The sequence below is a fragment of the Paramormyrops kingsleyae genome, chromosome 5 (genome assembly GCF_048594095.1).
Source record: "Paramormyrops kingsleyae isolate MSU_618 chromosome 5, PKINGS_0.4, whole genome shotgun sequence".
Lineage (NCBI taxonomy): Eukaryota > Metazoa > Chordata > Actinopteri > Osteoglossiformes > Mormyridae > Paramormyrops > Paramormyrops kingsleyae.
In genome coordinates, this window is record NC_132801.1 from 1034204 (window position 1) to 1060381 (window position 26178).

At 48.9% G+C, this 26178-nt stretch overlaps 1 protein-coding gene across 1 annotated transcript; it reads left to right on the top strand.

Annotated features, from left to right (window-relative positions):
- Window positions 1-777: 777 nt before the first annotated feature.
- slc25a10b (solute carrier family 25 member 10b) lies at window positions 778-15646 on the top strand. The gene is made up of 11 exons (XM_072711801.1): window positions 778-1109; window positions 7454-7573; window positions 8980-9094; window positions 9807-9855; window positions 10225-10266; window positions 10403-10446; window positions 12074-12144; window positions 12329-12421; window positions 12523-12600; window positions 13154-13210; window positions 13580-15646. The coding sequence occupies exons 1-11, from the start codon at window positions 1020-1022 to the stop codon at window positions 13679-13681; spliced, it is 861 nt and encodes a 286-aa protein (XP_072567902.1). The 5' UTR covers window positions 778-1019; the 3' UTR covers window positions 13682-15646.
- The last annotated feature ends 10532 nt before the right edge of the window (window positions 15647-26178 follow it).

A 26178-nucleotide genomic window follows, 5' to 3' on the forward strand; every position in this document is an offset into this window, starting at 1 on the left:
CTTCAGGCTGTATTTTATTATAACCCGGTGAGGGACCCCCAGTAAGCGTCAAACGCTGAGCTTCTTCAGGCTGTATTGTATTATAACCTGGTGAGGGACCCCCAGTAAGTGTCAAACACTGAATTATCCTTCAGCCTTTGTTGAGCGTTTCTGTATAGTGCAGCGGTCATCATGTTCGTTAGATATTTATAATATTTCTGTTGTCTCTAACCCGATTTACCCTGCACTTGGATATTGGTGTGTATGCATGTGTATGTCTATCACAAAGTCGTTTGTGAGAACTATCAAGCTTCCCCAACAAAATGGCTCTGTGCATTAAACAGCTGTGGGTCCGAGCGGTCAGTGTTACCCCCCCCCCCCCAGTTGTGCAGACACCAGACTCTGGAGCAATAAATGTTTTATATATATATATATATATATATATATATATACAGAGAGGTACATGAAACAGCCAAGCAATGAAGACCAAAAGAAAGAAACCAACCAAATGAACAGCTTCTGTTCAGTTTATTTATATATGGGAGGGCTGCAGTATAATCGCTTACAATTACGGGGGAGTTTTTTGCAAAAATATCGTGGATCTAAATAATTTCGGAAAAAATATATGCAGAGTTTCCGTCCGGTATTTAAATATTTATTTCAACATTTCAATGCGGTGTGGGCACCTGCAGCACATGCGAGGGCCCCCTCTCGGACGCGCTTGTCGACCGGTCCCTTTAAGAGGCGCGGACTGCGGGGACTCGAAGTTCGTGGGGAGGTGCCGATCTGATCCGCCGCTCCATTGGCCTTTGGCTCTGGGCAGACCCGGGACCCGAGGCAGCCCTTCTTCGGACGAGGCGATTGGCTGCGGCCGAGGCTCCATGCTCCTCCCCAGCCTGGTTTTCCTGGTTGTGCGGGCTGAATGAGAGCAGGAAGCCGAGGCGGGCCTGGTAGTTGGCGGATCGTTGGCATGTTTGAAGATTAACGAGGCTGTTTTAAAGCGCTGGTGTTGCGCTGCATCCGGAGCCAGAGCCGAGGACATGACGGAGAAACGCGTGTCCCGCTGGTACTTCGGGGGGCTCGCCTCCTGCGGGGCGGCGTGCTGCACTCACCCGCTGGACCTGCTCAAGGTAGGATACGCCGGGGATCGGCCGAGGATCGGCCGGGAAGGAATGTATGTGGAGCCCTCAGGACGCTGCCGCTTCGTCCCGGGGGGAGGCGCACCGGCTTAGTGCGCATGGTGATTAAGCGGGCGTGATGCCCGGGGGCAAAATGAGATTCCTTTGGGAAAGGTTTTATGGCAGCGCGGAAAGGGTACACTGTCGCGGGTCAGGATAAGATCGGATAAATTCTGGAAATTATAGTTTGATCCACATCAGTACTTGACACTGAACTAGCGAGCCATATGCTCTGATACGAGAGGACTGGTTTTGTTTGCAGGATTCTTGCCGTTGTCTTTTTTGCCGTAGCTGTCCGAGAGATTCGTCCGTGATCTAGTACAGTACAAACCGTTCCCAGGAGCTCCGGGGGTGATTACATGGGCTCTTTGGAATTGTTTTCCTTGGGGGGTCAAAACGGATTCATACTCGCTGCCTTACCGCCGGGTCTAACCGGAGCCTTCATGTGACCCCCAAAGGCAGGAATCTTTATTACTGAAGTCATATGAACGATGTACTTGAAGAAGAGCTCGGTGTTTTCACATGCCATAAAGATTCTGCAGCTCTTTCTGCTTCCATGTGGAGAGCCCCCTCACGTTGGCAGTCGTCACATGTTTACCTGCCATGTTCTTGGCTTTGCTCTCTAATTCCTGCAACTCCGCGAAGAAGTTTGCATTTCAGAGTGATTCAGACTGCAGTCTATAATCTTCGCCAGACACCACCTGAATGAACCGTCATCGTGGCCTTGATAACACGTGCAAACATCAGGTGGGGGTGGAGGCCCTGGACTTTGGCCCCTGAATCTGCAGCGTGCGCATTTGAACCCTGTACCCAGGGCCCCCGCCTCCCTCTGGCAGCCTCTGGAAGCTACCTGGTGCAGGGGGAGGCTGCCCTTTGCCCTGGCCGCAGGTTCGCGTGGAACTCCGGTCTCGCCCTCGAGGTCACAGCAGAGCTCCCCCGTCTCACGGTCTCGCCCTCGAGGTCACAGCAGAGCTCCCCCGTCTCACGGTCTCGCCCTCGAGGTCACAGCAGAGCTCCCCCGTCTCACGGTCTCGCCCTCGAGGTCACAGCAGAGCTCCCCCATCTCTCGGTCTCGCCCTCGAGGTTACAGCAGCTCCCCCGTCTCACGGTCTCGCCCTCGAGGTTACAGCAGAGCTCCCCTGTCTCTCGCAATCCTTTGTGCAGTAATGCAGCTCTGCCTTTCCTAGATAATGCTGCTGCCTTTCCTTCCCTTTTTAGAGGAATGATCTGAGCTGCTCTGGTGGTTGCGCAGGGCAGGGCGTCTTTTAGAGAACCCTACAAGTGTGTCAAGAAACTTTTTATGGTTTTATTTGTTTTTGACATTCATGTATTTATTTTTTCTCTTTATTTTTCTTTCCTTCTTCAGGGAATCGCTCCTTGAAACCCTATACTTTAATCTCCGCCTGGCACCTCAGTCTGTTCGTGACCCTTTAACCCATCATTATCTCTAAAATCACCCCCCGAGCCATAGCCGCAGGAGCTCTGGAGGGGCGGGTGGCCTTGTCTTGCCAGTGCCGTTTACCCGTCCCCTCCTTCTCTGAGCTGAAGGACAGGCCACTGTGAATGTTTGTAGAAGGTCACGCAGAGAACAGCTGCTGGACCGAAACGGGAAGGAGTCAGACAAAGTCCCGGACATGTACATTCATATGGGCCCAGGGGCTCATGGGATACTTATGGGGTTATGTGACTGTCCCCCCCCAGGGAACCTCAACCTCCCCTTTCTCTACTGAGAGCTACACGTTTACCTCTGAATCCACCCGCATTATAGTGTAGCCACCATCATTCGAACCAAGGATTTATGTGTGGCTCTCAAGGTTTAGGGCACCCCTGCTGGCCACAAACTGTCACTGCACTTAGTATGAAATAGGCCTACGCACCTGATGGTGGGGCAGCATGTTCTGCTAACCAGCCAGCTATGATCTTCTGTCTCTACTTGCTAGCTATTTATTTAGTTTTTCGGAACATCTGGGTGGAGGGTGACCATGAAGTGACTTCTAGACAATGACAAACCTGCCCTTCACTGTAGCAATGTTTACAAGAGAAGTTATGCTGCGTTCTGTTTGAACTCGTAACCGGGAAATTCCAAGTTCCTAGTCAGAAATTTCAACTAGAATGCCCCCTGAAGTCGGAATTGCGACTTGTGAAGTCGTAGGAATCTCAGGACGCTTTTCTACTGCACCAGGTACTATAATTTTGGTACTCATGAAAATGTGCAAAACACTGCATAATGTGTTGTTACCAACTGATATTGGTAATAACTAGCAATTAACTGGGCTAGAACTGGGGCCTGATTCAGAAAGCAGGATTTCTTGCTTAGTCTGATAACTTGTCAGATTTAAGGTGTTCTGGGCTAAATGTAAATGAGCGATTAGAAAAGGGCATTTAAACTGGGGTAACTAAATCTCACAAGTTAACCGGCTAAGCAAGAAATCCTGCTTTTTGAAACAGCTCACTGGTATCGCTAAATGGCTTTCTGACTTCCTGTACTGGAACGCAGATAACACGTGTATGATATCATTCCCAGTTCCGACTTCTGAGGTAAATGGAACGCAGCATAAGACAGCACCCTTATCAGGTGATAAATTATTTGTTAGCAACTTACCATTTGTAGCTGAAACATTTAATGCAGGATTTTTGGGATGATGTGCAGCCTGATGTGCAGCCTGATGTGCAGCCTGTAAGCAGGTTAGGAGCCTGTGGTAGATAAATATGAGATCATTTTTGATGTTAAATGTTGGTCTTTGAAGCCGCAGCTGTGAGTTTGAGCTGTTTGTGCGTTCAGTGAATGACGTGGGTGATTCAGCAGCTGGGCTGTGCGCTACACTCGCCCTCATAACCTTTGTAATCTCCCAGCTGGGAGTCAGAAGGACTTGACATCGTCACATAGCAAGGCCTTGTGTAGTCTGCAGAGCCCATGGCTGTGCTGCTGTCATGTGACTCTCTCGGCCTGTCAGTGAACCAGACAAATTCCTCTCGTGATTGAGCTGTCAGACATGCATTTGTTTAAAGTGGGTGGCATATGCATTTGCATGTGTCCACGGGCGACAGATTTAGGCCCTATGCTCTGTGCGGCACGTTCGTGCTCACGACAGGAAACCAACCCTGTGCTCTGCGGTGGCCAGTAGCTTTGAGGTGACCTTGTGCAATGTCCTGCACCATCTTCTTTCTCTTTTTTGGATTCGGGGTTTGATGGTAGAGTCTCAGAGAGTGGCAGTTGGAATCTGGTCCGTGGTGCGCAGAAAGGGACCTCAGGAATATCCAGTATGTAGGAATAAGCTGTGTGCCATTTCAGGGTGGGGTGGGGGAATTAAAGAGCAGTGGTGGGACGAGTACTCGATATTAGTACCGTACTCAAGTAAAAGTACAGATAATCGAGTTTAATCACATAATTGTCACAGCTCTAGTTTGTAAGCTATAGTACAACTTTGTCTTTTCTTTTTATTCAGAAAAAAATGTTGAAGCTTGCTGGCATAGATTAGAGGATTAACATTTTTATTCTTTGGAAAACAAAAGATCACTGTACTGTCTATATTTAGTAATGAATTGTTGAAATTTGTCACGGGCCGGTGCTTTGAGTCGGCTTATAACTGGTGAATGAGCCAACAAAAATTCTCATTCTCCGCTACGGAAAATGTCTGGTTGTCCCAGCCAGTTATTTCCATTATTTCAGTACTTGTGTCTTTAGCTCTGGTGCCTTGAATATTGATCAAGTTTTTAAATATGTCGGCAGTTTTGATATTTTAACCGATATATTGTACATCTCTACATCTTCACAAAGACTATAATGCATATTTATTATTTATTTATTTAGTAATTTAAGAAGAGGAGGAGGACAGCAGTACAGCCCTTGAGTGGTCGATTTATCCTTTTTTTTCTTTTCTAATTCACATCAGCGTGTCCTTTGGAGGCTGCTGACTGTGCTATGAAGGCAGTGATGTCCGTGGTGATGGCTCGCTGACTCTGTGCTATGAAGGCAGTGATGTCGGTGGTGATGGCTCGCTGACTCTGCTATGAAGGCAGTGATGTCGGTGGCGATGGCTCGCTGACTCTGTGCTATGAAGGCAGTGATGTAGGTGGCGATGGCTCGCTGACTCTGTGCTATGAAGGCAGTGATGTCCGTGGTGATGGCTCGCTGACTCTGTGCTATGAAGGCAGTGATGTCGGTGGTGATGGCTCGCTGACTCTGCTATGAAGGCAGTGATGTCGGTGGCGTTGGCTCGCTGACTCTGTGCTATGAAGGCAGTGATGTAGGTGGCGATGGCTCGCTGACTCTGCTATGAAGGCAGTGATGTCGGTGGCGATGGCTCGCTGACTCTGTGCTATGAAGGCAGTGATGTCCGTGGTGATGGCTCGCTGACTCTGTGCTATGAAGGCAGTGATGTCGGTGGTGATGGCTTGCTGACTGCTATGAAGGCAGTGATGTCGGTGGCGATGGCTCGCTGACTCTGTGCTATGAAGGCAGTGATGTCGGTGGCGATGGCTCGCTGACTCTGTGCTATGAAGGCAGTGATGTCGGTGGCGATGGCTCGCTGACTCTGTGCTATGAAGGCAGTGATGTCGGTGGCGATGGCTCGCTGACTCTGTGCTATGAAGGCAGTGATGTCGGTGGTGATGGCTCGCTGACTCTGTGCTATGAAGGCAGTGATGTCGGTGGTGATGGCTCGCTGACTCTGTGCTATAAAGGCAGTGATGTCGGTGGCGTTGGCTCGCTGACTCTGTGCTATGAAGGCAGTGATGTAGGTGGCGATGGCTCGCTGACTCTGTGCTATGAAGGCAGTGATGTCGGTGGCGATGGCTCGCTGACTCTGTGCTATGAAGGCAGTGATGTCGGTGGTGATGGCTCGCTGACTCTGTGCTATGAAGGCAGTGATGTCCGTGGTGATGGCTCGCTGACTCTGTGCTATGAAGGCAGTGATGTCGGTGGTGATGGCTTGCTGACTCTGCTATGAAGGCAGTGATGTCGGTGGCGATGGCTCGCTGACTCTGTGCTATGAAGGCAGTGATGTCGGTGGCGATGGCTCGCTGACTCTGTGCTATGAAGGCAGTGATGTCGGTGGCGATGGCTCGCTGACTCTGTGCTATGAAGGCAGTGATGTCGGTGGCGATGGCTCGCTGACTCTGTGCTATGAAGGCAGTGATGTCGGTGGCGATGGCTCGCTGACTCTGTGCTATGAAGGCAGTGATGTCGGTGGCGATGGCTCGCTGACTCTGTGCTATGAAGGCAGTGATGTCGGTGGCGATGGCTCGCTGACTCTGTGCTATGAAGGCAGTGATGTCGGTGGCGATGGCTCGCTGACTCTGTGCTATGAAGGCAGTGATGTCGGTGGCGATGGCTCGCTGACTCTGTGCTATGAAGGCAGTGATGTCCGTGGTGATGGCTCGCTGACTCTGTGCTATGAAGGCAGTGATGTCGGTGGCGATGGCTTGCTGACTCTGCTATGAAGGCAGTGATGTCGGTGGCGATGGCTCGCTGACTCTGTGCTATGAAGGCAGTGATGTCCGTGGTGATGGCTCGCTGACTCTGTGCTATGAAGGCAGTGATGTCGGTGGCGATGGCTCGCTGACTCTGTGCTATGAAGGCAGTGATGTCGGTGGCGATGGCTCGCTGACTCTGTGCTATGAAGGCAGTGATGTCCGTGGTGATGGCTCGCTGACTCTGTGCTATGAAGGCAGTGATGTCGGTGGCGATGGCTCGCTGACTCTGTGCTATGAAGGCAGTGATGTCGGTGGTGATGGCTCGCTGACTCTGTGCTATGAAGGCAGTGATGTCCGTGGTGATGGCTCGCTGACTCTGTGCTATGAAGGCAGTGATGTCGGTGGCGATGGCTTGCTGACTCTGCTATGAAGGCAGTGATGTCGGTGGCGATGGCTCGCTGACTCTGTGCTATGAAGGCAGTGATGTCCGTGGTGATGGCTCGCTGACTCTGTGCTATGAAGGCAGTGATGTCGGTGGCGATGGCTCGCTGACTCTGTGCTATGAAGGCAGTGATGTCGGTGGCGATGGCTCGCTGACTCTGTGCTATGAAGGCAGTGATGTCCGTGGTGATGGCTCGCTGACTCTGTGCTATGAAGGCAGTGATGTCCGTGGCGATGGCTCGCTGACTCTGTGCTATGAAGGCAGTGATGTCGGTGGTGATGGCTCGCTGACTCTGTGCTATGAAGGCAGTGATGTCCGTGGTGATGGCTCGCTGACTCTGTGCTATGAAGTCAGTGATGTCGGTGGCGATGGCTCGCTGACTCTGTGCTATGAAGGCAGTGATGTCGGTGGTGATGGCTTGTTACACCCCCGCCCCCAGGTGCACCTGCAGACGCAGCAGGAGGTGAAGATGAGGATGACTGGCATGGCCATGCATGTGGTTCGCCATGATGGGGTTCTTGCCCTGTACAACGGTCTCAGTGCCTCCCTCTGCAGACAGGTGAGTGTAACTGAATGTGCTAATGTACACACACACACGCACACTCACACCTTTTCTCTGCCCTTCCGAACACCATGCCTGCTCGCTTTTAATCACATGCTTTGTGTGTCCCGTTATGTTTGTGGCAGCCTCGTTATGTGCGTGTCACATCTGTGATATGGTGCTGGTTCTGTTGTCTGTGTGATACAGTGAGGCCCTTCTGGGATACAGTGAGTCAAGGGAAGAGCCCTGATTGTGTCGCAGGGCTGCTGGTGGAAGCATACCTCCTACCCGGTGCCCTTGGGCTCCTGATGTGTATGCTGACAGACCTCCTACCCGGTGCCCTCGGGCTCCTGACGTGTATGCTGACAGACCTCCCTCCCGGTGCCCTCGGGCGCCTCATGTGTATGCTGACAGACCTCCCTCCCAGTGCCCTCGGGCTCTTGACGTGTATGCTGACAGACCTCCCTCCCAGTACCCTTGGGCTCCTGACGTGTATGCTGACAGACCTCCCTCCCGGTGCCCTCGGGCTCCTCACCTGTATGCTGACAGACCTCCCTCCCGGTGCCCTCGGGCTCCTCACCTGTATGCTGACAGACCTCCCTCCCGGTGCCCTCGGGCTCCTCACCTGTATGCTGACAGACCTCCCTCCCGGTGCTCTCGGGCTCCTGACGGGTATGCTGACAGACCTCCCTCCCGGTGCCCTCGGGCGCCTGATGTGTATGCTGACAGACCTCCCTCCCAGTGCCCTCGGGCCCCTGATGTGTATGCTGACAGACCTCCCTCCCAGTGCCCTCGGGCTCTTGACGTGTATGCTGACAGACCTCCCTCCCAGTACCCTTGGGCTCCTGATGTGTATGCTGACAGACCTCCCTCCCAGTGCCCTCGGGCTCTTGATGTGTATGCTGACAGACCTCCCTCCTTGCTTGTTGAGAGAACTTGAAGTTGTACTTTGTCCTAGATCCTGGGGATTAGGTTACACGTTACACTGCAGGAAACTGATTATGAGAAACCTGAGAATCTGTTGCTCGATAATAGCCTGTTTTGTGTTTTTCTTTTTTCTTTTATTCAATGAATAAAAGGAGTGGGGAGGGGTGGTCAGGGAACAGGGGCACTGTGGTCTGTCACATACTCCCTGAAATAGAGTAGATTTATGTACATCTGTAATTCTGCTGCTGGTAGCGTAGTGAGATTAACATGCAACTAGTTAGTTAGTTAGGCTGGTGTTTGTCTGGATGCTGTGACGCCACTTACCCCTCACCCTGCACACGATGTCCAGTTTGCTCTTTGTGTTGTTCCTTCTTTTTCCTGCTTTCTCTCTTCTTCTGTCCAGGCGACCCCGATCTCCGCTCTCATGGAGCTCCCTGCGAGCATGACCAGGAAACCCGAATGCCCCTTAAAGCTTCTCTGACTGTCTCCCCACACAGATGTCGTACTCCCTGACACGATTTGCCATCTACGAGACGGTGCGTGACAAAGTGGGAAGTGCCAACCAGGGCCCCATGCCCTTCTACCAGAAGGTTCTACTGGGGGCTTTCGGAGGTATGGGCCATGGCATCATGTAGTACCACCGAGCGGTTATTATGGTACTGGCATGGCGTTAGTATGGTACTGGCATCGCGGTTAGTATGGTACCACCGTGGTGTTAGTATGGTGTCACTGTGGTTAGTATGAATGCCAGCTTTTTGGTAGATGATAAGTTCTGTTTGGGTGTAGTTTATTTTGGGTACATTTAATCTCCTTTTTTGTTTTATAGTTCCGAGTGCAGTATTAAGCACAAATATTTCAAATAATCACAATGTGATAACGTCCAACCCTAGTTAAGATGGCATCACTTAGTATGGTATCACTGTGGGATTAGAGGCACGTAACTTGCTGCTCTTTCTGACGGTGTTACTATCAGTGCTCTTTTGTGATCTTCGTGGCTGCATGCTTTGGAATTTGCCAGAGAAAACGTCTGTCTGTGCCGCTTGAATGTAAATGTCACATTTTAGATCTCAGAAGCACGACAGGCGTTTGTGAGTAAATCAAGCTGCCGTTTCTCCGTCCCGTAGTGTATGTCCTCTGTCAGAGTCCTCCTCTGCCTCTCTGCTGCTGTCCTCCCCCTTCTGGGCAAAGTCCGTCTTGCTCTGCCTCACCACCAATAAAGGCATTTGAACCACTTTATTTTTTTATCCAGTTCACAACTGTTCTGTCCCTGGAGTCCAGAGCCAGCTTCTCCTGGAACCATTTAAAATGAAAACTCTCTTTCTAGGTTTTACCGGGGGTTTCGTCGGGACTCCAGCAGACATGGTGAACGTCAGGTGATATATATATATTTTAATAGTTAGTTTGAACAGTAGTGTCAGAGGCCTTATTAATAGCCAGCAGAGACTAGAGCTCGAATGTCCTGAATATGAGGAAAAAATCCGATTAGGCAGAGCTGATCGCCGTCAATGAGTGAGAGGGTGGCCGGTGTATGCAGTACCGCTGCTGTTCATTGGGTGGCAGTGTTTACCCACATTTCTTTTGTACTGCAGTTGAAGCCTGTGTCTCACAGTGTACAATCTTATGCAGAATCTTATGCAGAAAGCTGGGTTCTGACTTCTTTCTCACCTCCTCTCCCTTGCTAATAGCTGTAGGTTAGTGATGTTTGGTGTAACACTGTTTTTGTGTCTGTGTGTCTTTTGCAGGATGCAGAATGACATGAAACTGCCCCCAGAACTGAGAAGAAAGTAAGTATATCACACATGTGTTATTTGCTATGCTGTCACCATGTCCTGCACCTTGGGAAAGACTGTGTTGCACTGCCCCTTGTGGCCACCAGCGGTTCTCCTGACTGGCCCTCCTGCCTGTCCGTCTCCCTCACAGCTACGCCCATGCGCTGGATGGCCTCTACCGAGTTTGGAGAGAAGGTAAGCTGGCCACTGGGGGTGTGTCCTGGCTGCATGGGTGGGGCTTAGGTGTCGGGGTGTTTGAGACAAACTTCCTCCCAGTAGTGGTAGGTTTCAGTTTGGGTAGCGGGCAGACTTTGTGTGCATGCAGTTCCCCTGCTTTATCAAAGTAGAGCCTTCCTAGGAAACCTTTCGTAAGCCGAAATGGCATTAAGTGAAGAAGCAATTACCGTTCATCTATATGGGAAAATTTTTTGAGCATTCCCAGACCAAAAAAAATAACCTATCAAATCATGCCAAATGATGCATACAACCTAAAATCACAGGGGTCTCCAACTCCGGTCCTGGAGAGCTACTATCCAGTAGGTTTTCTGTCCTACTTGGCTTCTGATGAGCCACAGCTACTCCTGGTATTTACCTGAGAACAGGTGTGGCTCATCAGAAGCCGGGTAGGATGGAAAACCTACTGGACGGTAGCTCTCCAGGACCGGAGTTGGAGACCCCTGCACTAACATATATTAAAAGCAGGAATGATATAAATCCACAACCCATATAAAGTAAAAATAATGTGTATACAGTATAATTTCATTTGTCAGAATCAATACAGTCGTGCATCACTTAACGACAGAGATACGTTCTGATAAATGTGTCGTTAGGCGATTTCATCGTTGTGAGAACATCTTGGAGTGTACTTACACAAACCTACATGCTATAGCCCACCACATGCCCGGGGCTACATGCTATAGCCCACTACACGCCGGGGCTACATGCTATAGCCCACTACATGCCGGGGCTGCATGCTATAGCCCACTACACGCCGGGGCTACATGCTATAGCCCACTACACGCCCAGGGCTGCATGCTATAGCCCACTACACGCCCAGGGCTGCATGCTATAGCCCACTACACGCCCAGGGCTGCATGCTATTGCCCACTACATGCTGGGGCTATATGGTGTAGCCTAAATAACAATAAACAGATAAACACTACAGTAAATACATAAACCAGTAACGTAGTTGTTTATTATTCTGAATTATTTACTGTACATAACTATATGTGCTATACTTTATATTACTAGCCGCGCAGTAGTTTTGTTTACATCAGCATCAACACAAACATGTGAGTAATGCATTGTGCAATGATGTTACGACAGCTACGATGTTAGGTAATAGGAATTTTTCAGCTCTGTTGTAATCTAATGGGACCACTGTTGTATACGCAGTCTGTCATTGACAGAAACATCGTTATGCAGCTCATAACTGTACATCTACCACTGAATCTCTGATAAACAAATGCTAAGCGGTTTTTGGTTTTCTCCTTTTTTCGTAAAAGCAAAATCATCTTCATATTGCTTTCAGTTAGTGAAAACAGGTGCTAGTCTAGGTCTTTAAAAGCAAAGTGCTGTAAAGCGCGCATTCGGAAAGCAGTGGGTGCCTGAATTACATTGTGGGGAGCGGATTTCCCTACAATGTGATTAAAAACCCGTAACTTTTTCGGCCTCCACAAGGACAACCTTAGTTTTATGAAAATCTGTGACTGCAGTCAAAAAAATAAAAATGCCTAAAGTTTTGTGATCGGTCCCCACAAAGAAAGAAATGCCTAACGTGTGTCTGTGTGTGTGTGTCTGACATGTTTATCTCTCTCCCAAGAGGGTGTGAGGAAGCTCTTCTCCGGAGCTACCATGGCCTCCAGCAGGGGAGCTTTGGTCACAGTAGGGCAGGTGAGAGGCAGTGGTGCTCTTAGGGATGTGGGTTTAAAAATCACCAGATATTTGACTTTTGAGTAATTTTCATGTTTTGTATTTGTATTGTGTTGTAGTGAGGAATGGTATAGAGTACAGGTGTGAGCGTGCGTGCGTGTGTGCGTGTGTGCGTGTGAGTAACGGTCTCTTCCTCTGCATCCAGCTTGCCTGCTATGATCAGGCCAAGCAGTTTGTCCTGAGTACCGGCATCATGTCTGACAACATCATCACCCACTTCCTCTCCAGCTTCATTGCAGTGAGTCACAACATCCCTAACCCGACCCCCCCCCCCCCTGCCCCCACCCCCTCCCTGGCATTTCTCTAAACGACCAGGCTCTCTCTTCCCTCACTCTATAGGGAGGTTGCGCCACATTCCTCTGTCAGCCACTGGATGTGCTGAAGACCCGGCTGATGAACTCCAAAGGGGAATACACGGTGAGGGGGGTCGCTGCCCGCACACAGTGCAGGGTGCCTGGGGTCGCCGCCCGCACACAGTGCAGGGGTGCCTGGGGTCGCCGCCCGCACACAGTGCAGCGGTGCCTGGGGTCGCCGCCCGCACACAGTGCAGCGGTGCCTGGGGTCGCCGCCCGCACACAGTGCCGGGGTGCCTGGGGTCGCCGCCCGCACACAGTGCCGGGGTGCCTGGGGTCGCCGCCCGCACACAGTGCCGGGGTGCCTGGGGTCGCCGCCCGCACACAGTGCCGGGGTGCCTGGGGTCGCCGCCCGCACACAGTGCAGCGGTGCCTGGGGTCGCCGCCCGCACACAGTGCAGCGGTGCCTGGGGTCGCCGCCCGCACACAGTGCAGCGGTGCCTGGGGTCGCCGCCCGCACACAGTGCAGCGGTGCCTGGGGTCGCCGCCCGCACACAGTGCCGGGGTGCCTGGGGTCGCCGCCCGCACACAGTGCAGCGGTGCCTGGGGTCGCCGCCCGCACACAGTGCCAGGGTGCCTGGGGTCTCTCTTGATGAGTAAGCCCTGCTCTGTTCCAGGGCCTGATGCACTGCCTGAGGGACACGGCCCGGCTGGGACCCCTGGCCTTCTACAAGGTAAGACGAGCGAACCCATACGTCACTCAGGGTCTGTCAAAAGCTGTGATTGCAATCTGGGTCATCCCAAAGGTGCTGGAGATAAAGGTCTAAGGAGGTGCAGGAGGCTTCAGACATCAGCCATCTTTAGGATGATATTAGAGGAGATCTTGGACTTACAGTGTCTGCTAAGGGATTCTGAGGTTCTCCCATTTGGGGACTCCTGAGAAGCAGGGATGTTCCCCTCTGACCACCTTCTAGGATCAGCTTCTATGCCCTACCCCATTGTTTTATATTTGACTGGCAGAGTGGGCGGGACCTGATATGGCTCACCCAATTGCATTTCAGCTGCCTGTTTCTGCTGCTGCTGACTGTCCAATCGCATTGCAGGGCCTGGTTCCGGCCGGCATCCGTCTCATCCCTCACACCGTGCTGACCTTCATCTTTCTGGAGCAGCTGCGGAAACACTTTGGCCTGGTAGTCGTTACCTGAGCCCCGGGGGTCCACACCGGCCATCTCCCGGCTCCCCCCCACCCACTACTGACCATTCCCACCTTGGTGGCTCCACCGGCTTTCCTATCTCCATGTCTTCCTCTTCCTGGAACCCGAGCAGTATCCCTACCACAGGACACCCCTGCTCCCCTGATGGTTAGGGCTGACCATGTGACCAGACCTATCGCATATCATTTGATTCCCAGTGTGTTCTGCTGATCCCGCTGAGCCATGATGGCACAGGAGACGGACTCCTGCTTGCTGAGACGAGCCAAACCCCTCAATCCAGCTGTGAAAGGGGAGTGTGCGTCTCTGATGTACAGGAGTGCTGTGTTCCCTCACACACACACGCACCTCCCCCCAATGTTACTCCCTATGCAGGCTGGTGCAGCCCCAATCTGGGCCAGCCTGCCGTTTAATCTCTGTTTGAATAAAGTGCCCCGTCCCTGTGCCCCGTCCCTGTGCCTGCCTCCGTCCCTGTGCCCATCCCTGTCCCAGTCCATGTGCCCGCCTCCATCCCTGTCCCAGTCCATGTGCCTGTCCCCATACCCGCCTGTCCTTGTATCCATCCCTGTCCCTGTTGCTCATCCCTGTCCCTGTCAATGTTCCCATCCTCATGTCTGCCCTCCTGCCTATTCCTGTCCCCATGCATGTTCCCATCGCTGTCTCCATCCTTGTCCCTGTGCCTGTCCCCTGTTCCTGTCCCTGTTAGGAGATGAAAGGACATTGCAGGTGAAGATCAGTTTATGCGTAATTTCTGTGCCAATGTCTACAGCACAAATTGATTATAAACTGATTATCTGGAAAAGCCAGTCATGACTGTCCAGGGGCCGTAAAATGCAAAGGAATAATTTAGTACTTGAATAATTTATTATCATTCATGTTGTGGTCAGAATTCAATTCCCCTACTGAATGACTGTGAGCTCACACTGAAAGAATGAATTACACGCACTGTGGCCATGTAGGGAACAGCAGACAATGGCTCAGGTAGCTGGTATGGCTGTTATTTAACCCCTAAAGTCCTGCCCACCCCGGGGGGGGGGGGGGGCCTCAACCGCTGGTGGGGATTTCAAAATGGGACGATGTTGACTGTAACCGCTGAGTGTGTTTAGGGGGATAAGAACTAAAAACAATGAGTAGTGATTGTTCTTAACATAAAATGCAAGATTAAAAATGTTGCTTTTAGAATAAGATTTATATTTTACACATTGCAGGTGTTCCTAGCTTTCGGGTGTTCTTATGTCGTTTTCACATTGCGGCCCATAGGGGGCATCTGTCCCTGTATTTTAGGTGATTTCACCACCAGCTGGTGATGCTATGGGAACAGCAGTGTCCAGAAAGGCTGATGTTGACGTGTGTAAGTGTGATAGTGTCAAGATTTAGCACTCAAGCCTTATTATTTTTATAGCAAAGTCTAATTTAGAAGTAATGTGGGGCAAAAAAGTCACAGGTTGCTACTTTATCTTGTTCCTTGGTCACAGCAGCCGAAAGAGATAAATGTGAACATTTTCTGTACCTTAGAGCTTGTAGAGGCCAGTAAGGTAAATGTCTTCATAATACTTTTAAACACAGTTGTACTATCCTATAAATCGGTACAGTGTCGAACCTTGGGCGGCCGCAGTGCTGTGGGAGTTCGCTAAGTCGGCTCCTGCTGGTTGGATTTCTAAATGGCATTTGATATTAAACATGTTTGTTTTCCCTGTGCTCACCTTAGGCAAGGAGCTTTGGAGTCTTGTTGATTAATTGGAGTTTCCCTTAGTTCAGCAGTAACTGTACCTCCCTCATGCCGCTCATTGTTTAATACATTTTCTTTCTCAAATCATTAGTCTTTTTGAAAATGTTTTATTAAATGTTTCATACCTTCTGCTGGGTGAACAGAGAGACAGAAGAGGCTGCTTACTGTGCTGGTATTTTTAATGTCCTTTTAGCTCAGTCTTTGGGAAATAAAATTTTAGTGTGAAAGTGCCCATCTGCCCTTCCATACTTCACTGACGTGTGTGTGTGTGTGTGTGTGTGTGTGTGTGTGTGTGTGTGTGTGTGTGTGTGTGTGTGTGTGTGTGAGAGAGAGAGAGAGAGAGAGAGAGAGAGAGAGAGAGAGAGAGAGAGAGAGAGAGAGAGAGAGAGAGAGAGAGAGAGAGAGAGAGAGAGAGAGAGAGAGAGAGAGAGAGAGAGAGAGAGAGAGAGAGAGAGATATATATATATATATATATATATATATATATATATATATATATATATATATATATATATATATATATATATATATATATATATATATATATATATCCGGTATTGATGCCCCCTGTAATTGGCTGTGGAATAGTATAAATAATAACTTGACATGGGGGGGGGGGGGATTTAGCCTTTGTTAGGGGCATGTACACTTCTCAAAAGAAATTAAAGGAACATCTTTTAATCAGAATATAGCATCAAGTCTGTTAAACTTCTGGGATATTGATCTGCTCAGTTAAGTAGCAGAGGGGGCTGTTAATCAGTTTCAGCTGCCTTAATGAAATTAACAAGTGTGCTAGAGGGGCAACAATGAGACGACCCCCAAAACAGGAATGGTTTAACAGGTGGGGGCCACTGACATTTTTACCTCCTCATCTTAACCTAAGTTTTGCATTTGGCTGTAGTGTCATTACTGGTAGCATGAGGCGATACCTGCACCCTACAGAGGTTGCACAGGTAGTCCAACTCCTCCAGGATGTTGACACGCAGTTACTCTAGGAGAGCTGGATAGGTCCGAAGAAGGTCCTTAACCTATCAGCAGGACCGGTATCTGTTCCTTTGAGCAAGGAGGAGCAGGATGAGCACTGCCAGAGCCCTACAAAATGACCTTCAGCAGGCCACTGGTGTGAATGTCTCTGACCAAACAATCAGAAACAGACTTCATGAGGAGAGACTTCATGAGGGTGGCCTGAGGGCCCAACGTCCTCTAATGGGCCCTGTGCTCTCTGCCCAGCACCATGGACCCATTGTCAGACCCTATGCTGGTGCAGTGGGTCCTGGGTTCTTCCTGGTGCACGACAATGCCCGGCCTCATAGGGCGAGAGTATGCAGGCAGATACTGGAGGATGAAGGAATTGATACCATTGACTGGCCCCCATGCTCACTTGACCTAAATCCAATAGAACACCTTTGGGACATTATGTTACGGTCAATCTGACGCCAGGTTGCGCCTCAGACTGTCCAGGAGCTCAGTGATGCCCTGGTCCAGATCTGGGAGGAGATCCCCCAGGACACCATCTGTCGTCTCATTAGGAGCATGTCCTGAAGTTGCATACAAGCATGTGGGGGCTATACAACCTACTGAGTATGATTCACTGGTTAATTTGTCTTTTTGGTTATTGTTGCGTCTGATCGTTAGTTTCCAGTCAGTTCTCAGCCAGAGTGAGTGACATGGGGTTCTCGGGGGTTCATGCAGTTACACATCCAGGGTAGGACATGCAGAAGACCGAACCGGGTGCATAAAAATGCCACACGACAGTAAGTGCTGTACAGATCATTACATCACTAATCCAACTCCCTACGACACACACAGCACGCAGGCGTATGATCGGGGATATCCATGCCATATCTCCAGGGACGAGCCAGAGCCAGGCCAAAATAACAAAACCCTAAACAAGCTCCCCGCCAGACATTACGCTTATCTACCAAAAATAAAGAAATGAAAATGCAGCTGCCCTGTCTACTCTGTCTCCCTGACTGTACACAAAACACATACAACAAGGTATACAGACAAACCGGCCCTTACTCCCCTCTAGTGGTGAGGGACAGATACAGCGTATATACACACGATATTTACAACACCTTTCCATAGGAAAGTACAGTATCACAGTAACAGTAGTCAGAAAAAACATAATAAAACACCATCACAATCCTCTCTCTCTCCCCTTTGGCTTCACTACCCTGGGCTGTTGACTAGAAGGCCTCAGAAAGTCCTACCGGCACCAGGAGGACCAGAGGGAAACATATGCAGAGAAGCTACTACATGGACACATGGAGTAGACCCGGCTCGGTGATCTACTCAAAGCAGTCGGAGAAACCCTCCACACCCAGGAGAGATCTGGCCCAGTGAAGGTTAAGCCGTAATGATGTTCTCTGTTGGACGTTCTCTGTTGGACATGACATGAGTGTCCTGCAGTAGCAGCCAGCCTGGTCGGGCAGGACTTAATGGTATGGGGTCCCAGTAAGAAAGCCAGTGATACAGAACATCCTGGACAAGGAACATTTGTGACACTTTTACAGAATCTGCTTAAAAAGCTGATTAGCGTTTTGTTGGCTCGGTTGTTGGCTTTCACTGACATGGTAGCTGCCTTTTGTCTGAGGGAGCTGGAGCCATCCTTCTGGATCCTTCTGGCTCCATGTTCTTGGTGCGAGCCGCCCAGATTCTGCCCCCTAACATTGCCCAGCTCTGTGTTCCTCCCCACCTCTGGAGAACCCCTATCTTCCTGCCATGTGGATCCTCTCCTCCAGCACATGCTACGGTCCGCTGTGTGCAGAGCAGCACATCTGCCAGCAGCTTCATAAGCGGCCCGATCTGTGTCCCACCCCACTGCCCCCCACCCCGGCTCTGCTTCTCACACAAACCTCCATCTTCCTCCTGTGCCATCGGCCAGCCTCCCCGCTTTTAGCTGGTGCCCATTAAGTTTTCCTATGTTTAATATGTTACACGTTACACACCAGCAGCTGAATGGCATTAACTACATTCCATTGCATTAAGCTCTATTAAAATACAAAAATAAACAATAATTCTGCATCAGCAATATGGAAACTCAGCTCCCTTCACATAACGCATCTTACTTTTCTTTATATTTTTAACAGTGCCAGTGGGTGGTTTTATTTACGTAATTTAAAAAAGGCTCTCGTGCTCAGGATAATGGCTCCAGCTGCCAGGGTTGGCGCTCTACTGCCACAAGGCTGCAGGTGGCGCTACTGTATACCAGCTCTTAGCCCCGTTCTCTGCTCCCAGTTGCATGCCTGTCTGCTGGGAGAAGCTCTGGGAATGGATGCCCCCTGTAAGTGACTCTTCAATGATATAAATAATAACTTGACAGGTAGGGGGTGGTGGGGTGTTCAGCCTTCGTCAAGTCAATGTCGACCCAGAGGTTTGAAGCCGCTGAGTGGAATCCAGAGACAAAATGCTGGTCTCTGTTACCCTGACATGGGGCCCATGGCTGTGGGGGAATGTGCCATGATGTGCAGTGCTGTGGGGGATGTGCCATGATGTTCAGTGCCGTGTGGGGATGTGCCATGATATGCAGTGCCGTGTGGGGATGTGCCATGATGTTCAGTGCCGTGTGGGGATGTGCCATGATATGCAGTGCCGTGTGGGGATGTGCCATGATGTTCAGTGCCGTGTGGGGATGTGCCATGAGGTGCAGTGCTGTGTCGGGATATATGGTGCCATGCAGGGATGTGCCGTGATGTGCGGCTTCAGCTTGGAGATGCCCGTGCTCAGATGGGCACACAGATCTCACAGCCAGTGCTGCTAAGCGCCTCGGGGCTGCTGGCATCCATGGGAGACGGAATCTGACTGTGAAGACTTACAAAGAGCACACCTCCATAGCTCTGGCTGGGCTCCTCACGCTCAGGCAGTCTAAATGTAGGGCTTCAATCGTACAATCTCTCAGCTTCTGGAGGCCTGGCTAAGTAAATGAGAGACACATTTTGTGTCTGTTTCGTGTGTGAGTGTGGAAAACAGCTCAAGCACATCTGGTAGGTTTGGCCCACTGAGATGCTACTTGATTCATGAGGATCTGCAACTATATTTTTGTGTTTTGTTTGTATAGTGAATGAATGATTTGTGTCTGATCAATGTTTATGAATGGCATCTTTTTTAATATAATATGCTTATATCCCACTGCATCTCCACTAAGTTCTCATGATCTTGTTTCCACAGCTCTTCATCCAGGCCCTGCTCATATCTTTGATAGTCTCTACTTATCGTTATTAATGTTGTCACATATTATTAATTATGCTTATTGCTCTGCATATGCTACTATACCACTGAACAACACCAGAATAACAAGCAATCTGTTAGTAACCATGCATTCTTCAAACCCGCCCTTCTCCTGGGGGTTCTGTCTGCAGCAGGATCCACACTGCCTGGGGTCTGGTACCATCAGCTGCCCCTGTCCCTCACACCGCTGCACTTAGCCAGGCTGGAGCTCCTGGCCTTGACATTCTTCTTTCCAGCCCTGCAGATGGAGAAAAAAAATTCCAGCATTGGTTCCAACAGACAAAACTGTCACTCGTGGCTCACATCAGATCAAGTGGGCTTCACTGGCATTCCATCCGTATGCGCGTGATGTAGCGTTCGCCCATCATCACAGTGCGAATGACAAAATAATAATAATAATAATAATAATAATAATAATAATAATAGATTGCCATACCATCCATGTGCAGGAATTCAGGTTCCTCACGGAGTGACACACAGACTGCAGTGACAGCTGGAAGGTTTGCAAATCACAGGACTCAGGGTTTATATTCACACTTATCTTGCCAAAAGCTGTCTTGATGCACAAGATCAACTTATAAACTGTGGAAATCTGCAGTTATCATAATGCCAAGCCTCTGGTTGTGTTTGGTTCTCCATGCATTGCTGTTGCATTTTGTAGTTTGGTCCCTACATGACAAGAGCATCAGCCAAGCGGATGAGAAGCAGATGGAAATATGAAAAGTGCTGTGGTGACCTGCTCAGGGCTCAAGATGAATTAATACAATATGGAGAGGAGATGGATTCTTTCTGCATCACAGTCCATCACTAGCCTGTAATTGAGAAATAATGAAAGCATCTATCTCTGCCCATCAGTGGCTGAACAATCATTCATCTCCAATGATTTCATATTGTCTGAATGTTTGATAAGCAGCCTGCTGTCTGGCCTCAACTCAGCAGGAGAGACAGAGATTCTCAAAAGGAGGCGCTGAGGTGTGAAGGAACGACCCGCTCACTCAGACCTGTGCTGTTTTCAGTGCTGGGAAGGTTACTTTGGAAATGTAATAGGCTGGACTGCTAGTTACCCTGCTAAAATGTAATAAGCAATGTAACCATTTTGATTACTACTTCAAAGTAATACAACTTATTGCATTTGATTACTTTTCTAAGAAATGTTTTAAACTGGGCATTAAAGTTGAAATGTCCCAGCACCTTTGCTGACCTACTGTGTCTGGCAATATGCCAACAGGCTGCATTTCTGCACCGCAAGAAGACGTAAAGCAAGAATATGAATGTTATATTCTACAGAGAAGCTTTTTACCAAAATGAATATATTCGGATATAATCCCTTTGTAATAACCAACATTTTGATTAGTAAATGTTATTTAATGCATTTTTCTCAGTAATGCAATACAATTACATTTATTTTCTAATTTAATTGTGTTACGTTACATGTAACTCACACGACCTCTCACATGACCTCCCACATGACCTCCCACTCAGGCGTCTCAGTCTTTTCCGCTACATTTATCCTTCAGGTGACTTTATAACACTGCTCCTTCAACATGACTGCCTGTTATGTGTATTTACCATCAAGGCCGTATGTTTGGTTATAACACTGTTAGGCACCAAATCAGCCCCGAACCCTCCGCCCCATAAACACACACAGTACTCCCACAATATTGTTATCCGTACCCAAATCTATGCCTTTGTTCACCATTACTGGACTGTTTGAAAACTTTTCTGGGCATGAATGTAACGGTGCCGCAACCAGCACAACCCTCCAACCCTTGTAGTACACAGGGAATAGGCAAAGGCAGGCAGCTCCAAGAGTAAAGCTTATTGGTAAAAGATCACACACACACCCAACTACAGGAAACACAGCTCACGTCCCACTCATTCAGGTTACACCCCCCGGTTAACCAAGTCCTAGTGGACACCCCCTCACAGCCCAGCCTCAACCAGGGTCCCAGGCAAATACCCCAACCCCCTGGGGCAGCCAATATGGATTAGTCACTCTAACACACACCACACTCTTGGTAGTTACACCACTCTCTAACGCACGTCAAGCTTCACCGCAAATAAAAACATCACCATCCGGTTAATGCACTCACAAGTCCAACACATACAAATAAAACCACCCCAAGTAGAATTCACTTCCCCCGTCCCGGGACACCAGCCCCCAGCTACGTGGGACAGTGATATTCCCTTTCAGCGGGCTGCCCCTCCAACTAGTGCTACTCGGGGGAGTGTCAATACGGAGACCCGTAGAATAACCTGCCGATCATAGGGACACTCGGAGCACAGAACATTAATTAATCCGCACCGATCGGGGTGCGAAACCTCCGCCCGCAGCACCGCCCCTGTCTTCAATCCTGCCACACTAGGGAGGCGGCGTCCGGCACGGTATCTAGCACAGCAGTCCAGGCTTCGGCTCACCGCCCTTGTCAAGCGCAGCTTCTCTTCCAACGACGTCACAGATGCAGAAGAATCCTCCATGCAGAGCTACAAAGCAGGGGGGGGAGTGGACTATTAACTTCCGCACACACGCACATAGTCCAGGTCCATTCATTCACCCGCAACAACTTATTCACGTCCCTTATCGGGAGGAACTTAGAGCGCGTTGATCAATCTCACGATCTCGTCCACTGTGAATAGCGCCTGGAATCGCTGCCGTCCGCCGCTTGCCGCCGCTGCGTTCAGTCCGTCCCAAGGAAGTCTGCCGCTCCACTGCTGTGTGCGTCTTTTATCTTCAGTCCTGCCCGCCCCACGTTCATCAATACCTTGACACACCTGCTCACACCCTGACATACGCCCCTATATGATACCGCCCTCACCTTAAACACCTTCTCACGCTGATACTCCCCGTGTACAACTCCCTATTAGTACCGCTACATGAACAGTGTCTGACTATGACATTAAAATGAAATAGTTTATTGGTCATATACTGAGATTCATCTACACCTCCCTGACCCACAACAGTATGCCTACCATGCCACCAGATCTATGGCAGATGCTATAACCAGAGCTCCTCACCATGTCTTGTCACACCTGGAGCAGAAAGACCACAGCACTGCATTTAACAATATCATCTCTTCCTTGCTGATCACCAAGCTGTCCTCACTGGGACTCAGCATCAGTCTTTGCAGCTGAATATTAGATTTCCTGACTAAGAGATCCCAGTCTGTAAGGATGAGCAACTTCACCTCCTCCACACGGAATGTGAGCACAGGCAGGCCAGAGGGCTGAATGCTAAGCCTCTCCTCTACTCACTCCTCACACCACTGTGTGCCAATCAGTGATTCAAACACCATCATCAGACAAACAGACGTATTATTGGCTTTAGAAAACCCCTTAACCACCACACCCATATCCAGATCAATGACTCTGAGGCAGTCCACATTGCTAACGTTAGGTTCCGAAGGAGGATCTCTAATGAACACTGAACACAACTTCCATTGTGAAGCAAGTCCTTTACCTCTTCAAGAAGATAAGGAAGTTCTGATTCTCTAAGAAGATCCTGGTCAACTTCTACCAGAGTACCACTGCGAGCATCCTCACATCCGGTTTTACTGCAAGGTATGGCAACTTCCCAGACAGGAAAGCTCTGCAGCAAGTGGTCGACTGCTCAGTAGATCATCAGCACTCATTACTTGCAATACATGATCTCTACTAGAAACACTGCTGGAAAAGGGGGCATAGTATCTGCAAGGACTCCTCACACCCCTGTAAGACTTTCTGAATCTTTTGCCCTCAGGGAATAGACTCAGATATTTTAGAGCCCAGACCCCCTGGTTTCTACCCTAGCACTATCCCAGCAATATCCAAGCACTCCCCTAGCACTATCCCAGCAATATCCAAGCACTCCCCTAGCACTATCCCAGAAATATCCAAGCACTCCCCTAGCACTATCCCAGCAATATCCAAGCACTCCCCTAGCACTATCCCAGCAATATCCTAGCACTATCCCAGAAATATCCAAGCACTCCCCTAGCACTATCCCAGCAATATCCAAGCACTCCCCTAGCACTATCCCAGCAATATCCTAGCACTATCCCAGAAATATCCAAGCACTCCCCTAGCACTATCCCAGCAATATCCAAGCACTCCCCTAGCACTATCCCAGCAATATCCTAGCACTATCCCAGCAATACCCTAGCACTATCCCAGCAATATCCAAGCACTCCCCTAGCACTATCCCAGCAATATCCAAGCACTCCCCTAGCACTATCCCAGCAATATCCTAGCACTATCCCAGCAATACCCTAGCACTATCCCAGCAATATCCAAGCACTCCCCTAGCACTATCCCAGCAATATCCTAGCACTATCCCAGAAATATCCAAGCACTCCCCTAGCACTATCCCAGCAATATCCAAGCACTCCCCTAGCACTATCCCAGCACTATCCCAGCACTATAAGATACTTGATCTGTGAAAGCCGAATTCTGCTCCCTTCGATCTGCTTATTCCTAACTCCCTTCTCCTGATATCCCACTGTACTGACCCCCTTATCTACACACCTGCTGATATCTTCATTATCCATTATAACTGGTTACAGAACTCAATGTTTATGCCTTGCCATAGCTACACATTTGAAACATTGCACATTTGCACTTTCACACTTGAAGAAATACAGTATTGTCTGTTCTATATAAAAAGCTTTACGTACATGTACTCTTTATTCTATTTGTTATTCTACCATTGTACTATTCTATTATTTTATTGTAAACTTGTTGCACTAACTCTAGGAGTCAGAGGACACATCATTATATGTGCACCACTGTACACTGTCATGACAGTAAAGTTAAATGGTACCACTTTACAATAAGGCTCCCTTCTGCCACTTGTAAATGGTAATAACTTATTAATAAAAAGAAAACTGTGTTATAACTTTTTTAAAATTGTCTATTAATTTACAAAGTGTTACAACCTAATTAATACCCTGATTATAAACCATTCATAAACCCTTTATATGGGGAGCCTTATTGTAAAGTGACACCAGTTAAACTGACCTGAACTGAAATGGGAAATGCATCCAAACAAATCATGGAATTTGATAAGAAATGTAACCATGTATTTTGAGAATTAATTAATAATATCCATAATATTTAATCAGTTATCTATCTGTTAAAGGTAATTGGCTTTTTTGGACACCCAAAAATCAAATACACTCACCTAAAGGATTATTAAGAACACCTGTTCAATTTCTCATTAATGCAATTATCTAATCAACCAATCACATGGCAGTTGCTTCAATGCATTTAGGGGTGTGGTCCTGGTCAAGACAATCTCCTGAACTCCAAACTGAATGTCAGAATGGGAAAGAAAGGTGATTTAAGCAATTTTGAGCATGGCATGGTTGTTGGTGCCAGACGGGCCGGTCTGAGTATTTCACAATCTGCTCAGTTACTGGGATTTTCACGCACAACCATTTCTAGGGTTTACAAAGAATGATGTGCAAAGGGAAAAACATCCAGTATGCGGCAATCCTGTGGGCGAAAATGCCTTGTTGATGCTAGAGGTCAGAGGAGAATGGGCCGACTGATTCAAGCTGATAGAAGAGCAACTTTGACTGAAATAACCACTCGTTACAACCGAGGTATGCAGCAAAGCATTTGTGAAGCCACAACACGCACAACCTTGAGGCGGATGGGCTACAACAGCAGAAGTCCCCACCGGGTACCACTCATCTCCACTACAAATAGGAAAAAGAGGCTACAATTTGCACGAGCTCACCAAAATTGGACAGTTGAAGACTGGAAAAATGTTGCCTGGTCTGATGAGTCTCGATTTCTGTTGAGACATTCAAATGGTAGAGTCAGAATTTGGCATAAACAGAATGAGAACATGGATCCATCATGTCTTGTTACCACTGTGCAGGCTGGTGGTGGTGGTGTAATGGTGTGGGGGATGTTTTCTTGCCACACTTTAGGCCCCTTAGTGCCAATTGGGCATCGTTTAAATGCCACGGCCTACCTGAGCATTGTTTCTGACCATGTCCATCCCTTTATGACCACCATGTACCCATACTCAGATGGCTACTTCCAGCAGGATAATGCACCATGTCACAAAGCTCGAGTCATTTCAAATTGGTTTCTTGAACATGACAATGAGTTCACTGTACTAAAATGGCCCCCACAGTCACCAGATTTCAACCCAATAGAGCATCTTTGGGATATGGTGGAACGGGAGCTTCATGCCCTGGATGTGCATCCCACAAATCTCCATCAACTGCAAGATGCTATCCTATCAATATGAGCCAACATTTCTAAAGAATGCTTTCAGCACCTTGTTGAATCAATGCCACGTAGAATTAAGGCAGTTCTTAAGGCGAAAGGGGGTCAAACACCATATTAGTATGGTGTTCCTAATAATCCTTTAGGTGAGTGTCGTTGATCACTGTTCAGCATCCAGTACAGATCCGTGTCTTACAGGATCCACACCGTTTAGAAATTAATATCTTTAGGTTCAAGTGAAAGAGCATATTCTCTAATGTGGGTAGACAGCTTTTCTTAAGGTTTCTAAATGGTCCAGGGAAATCTGTAATGGAAC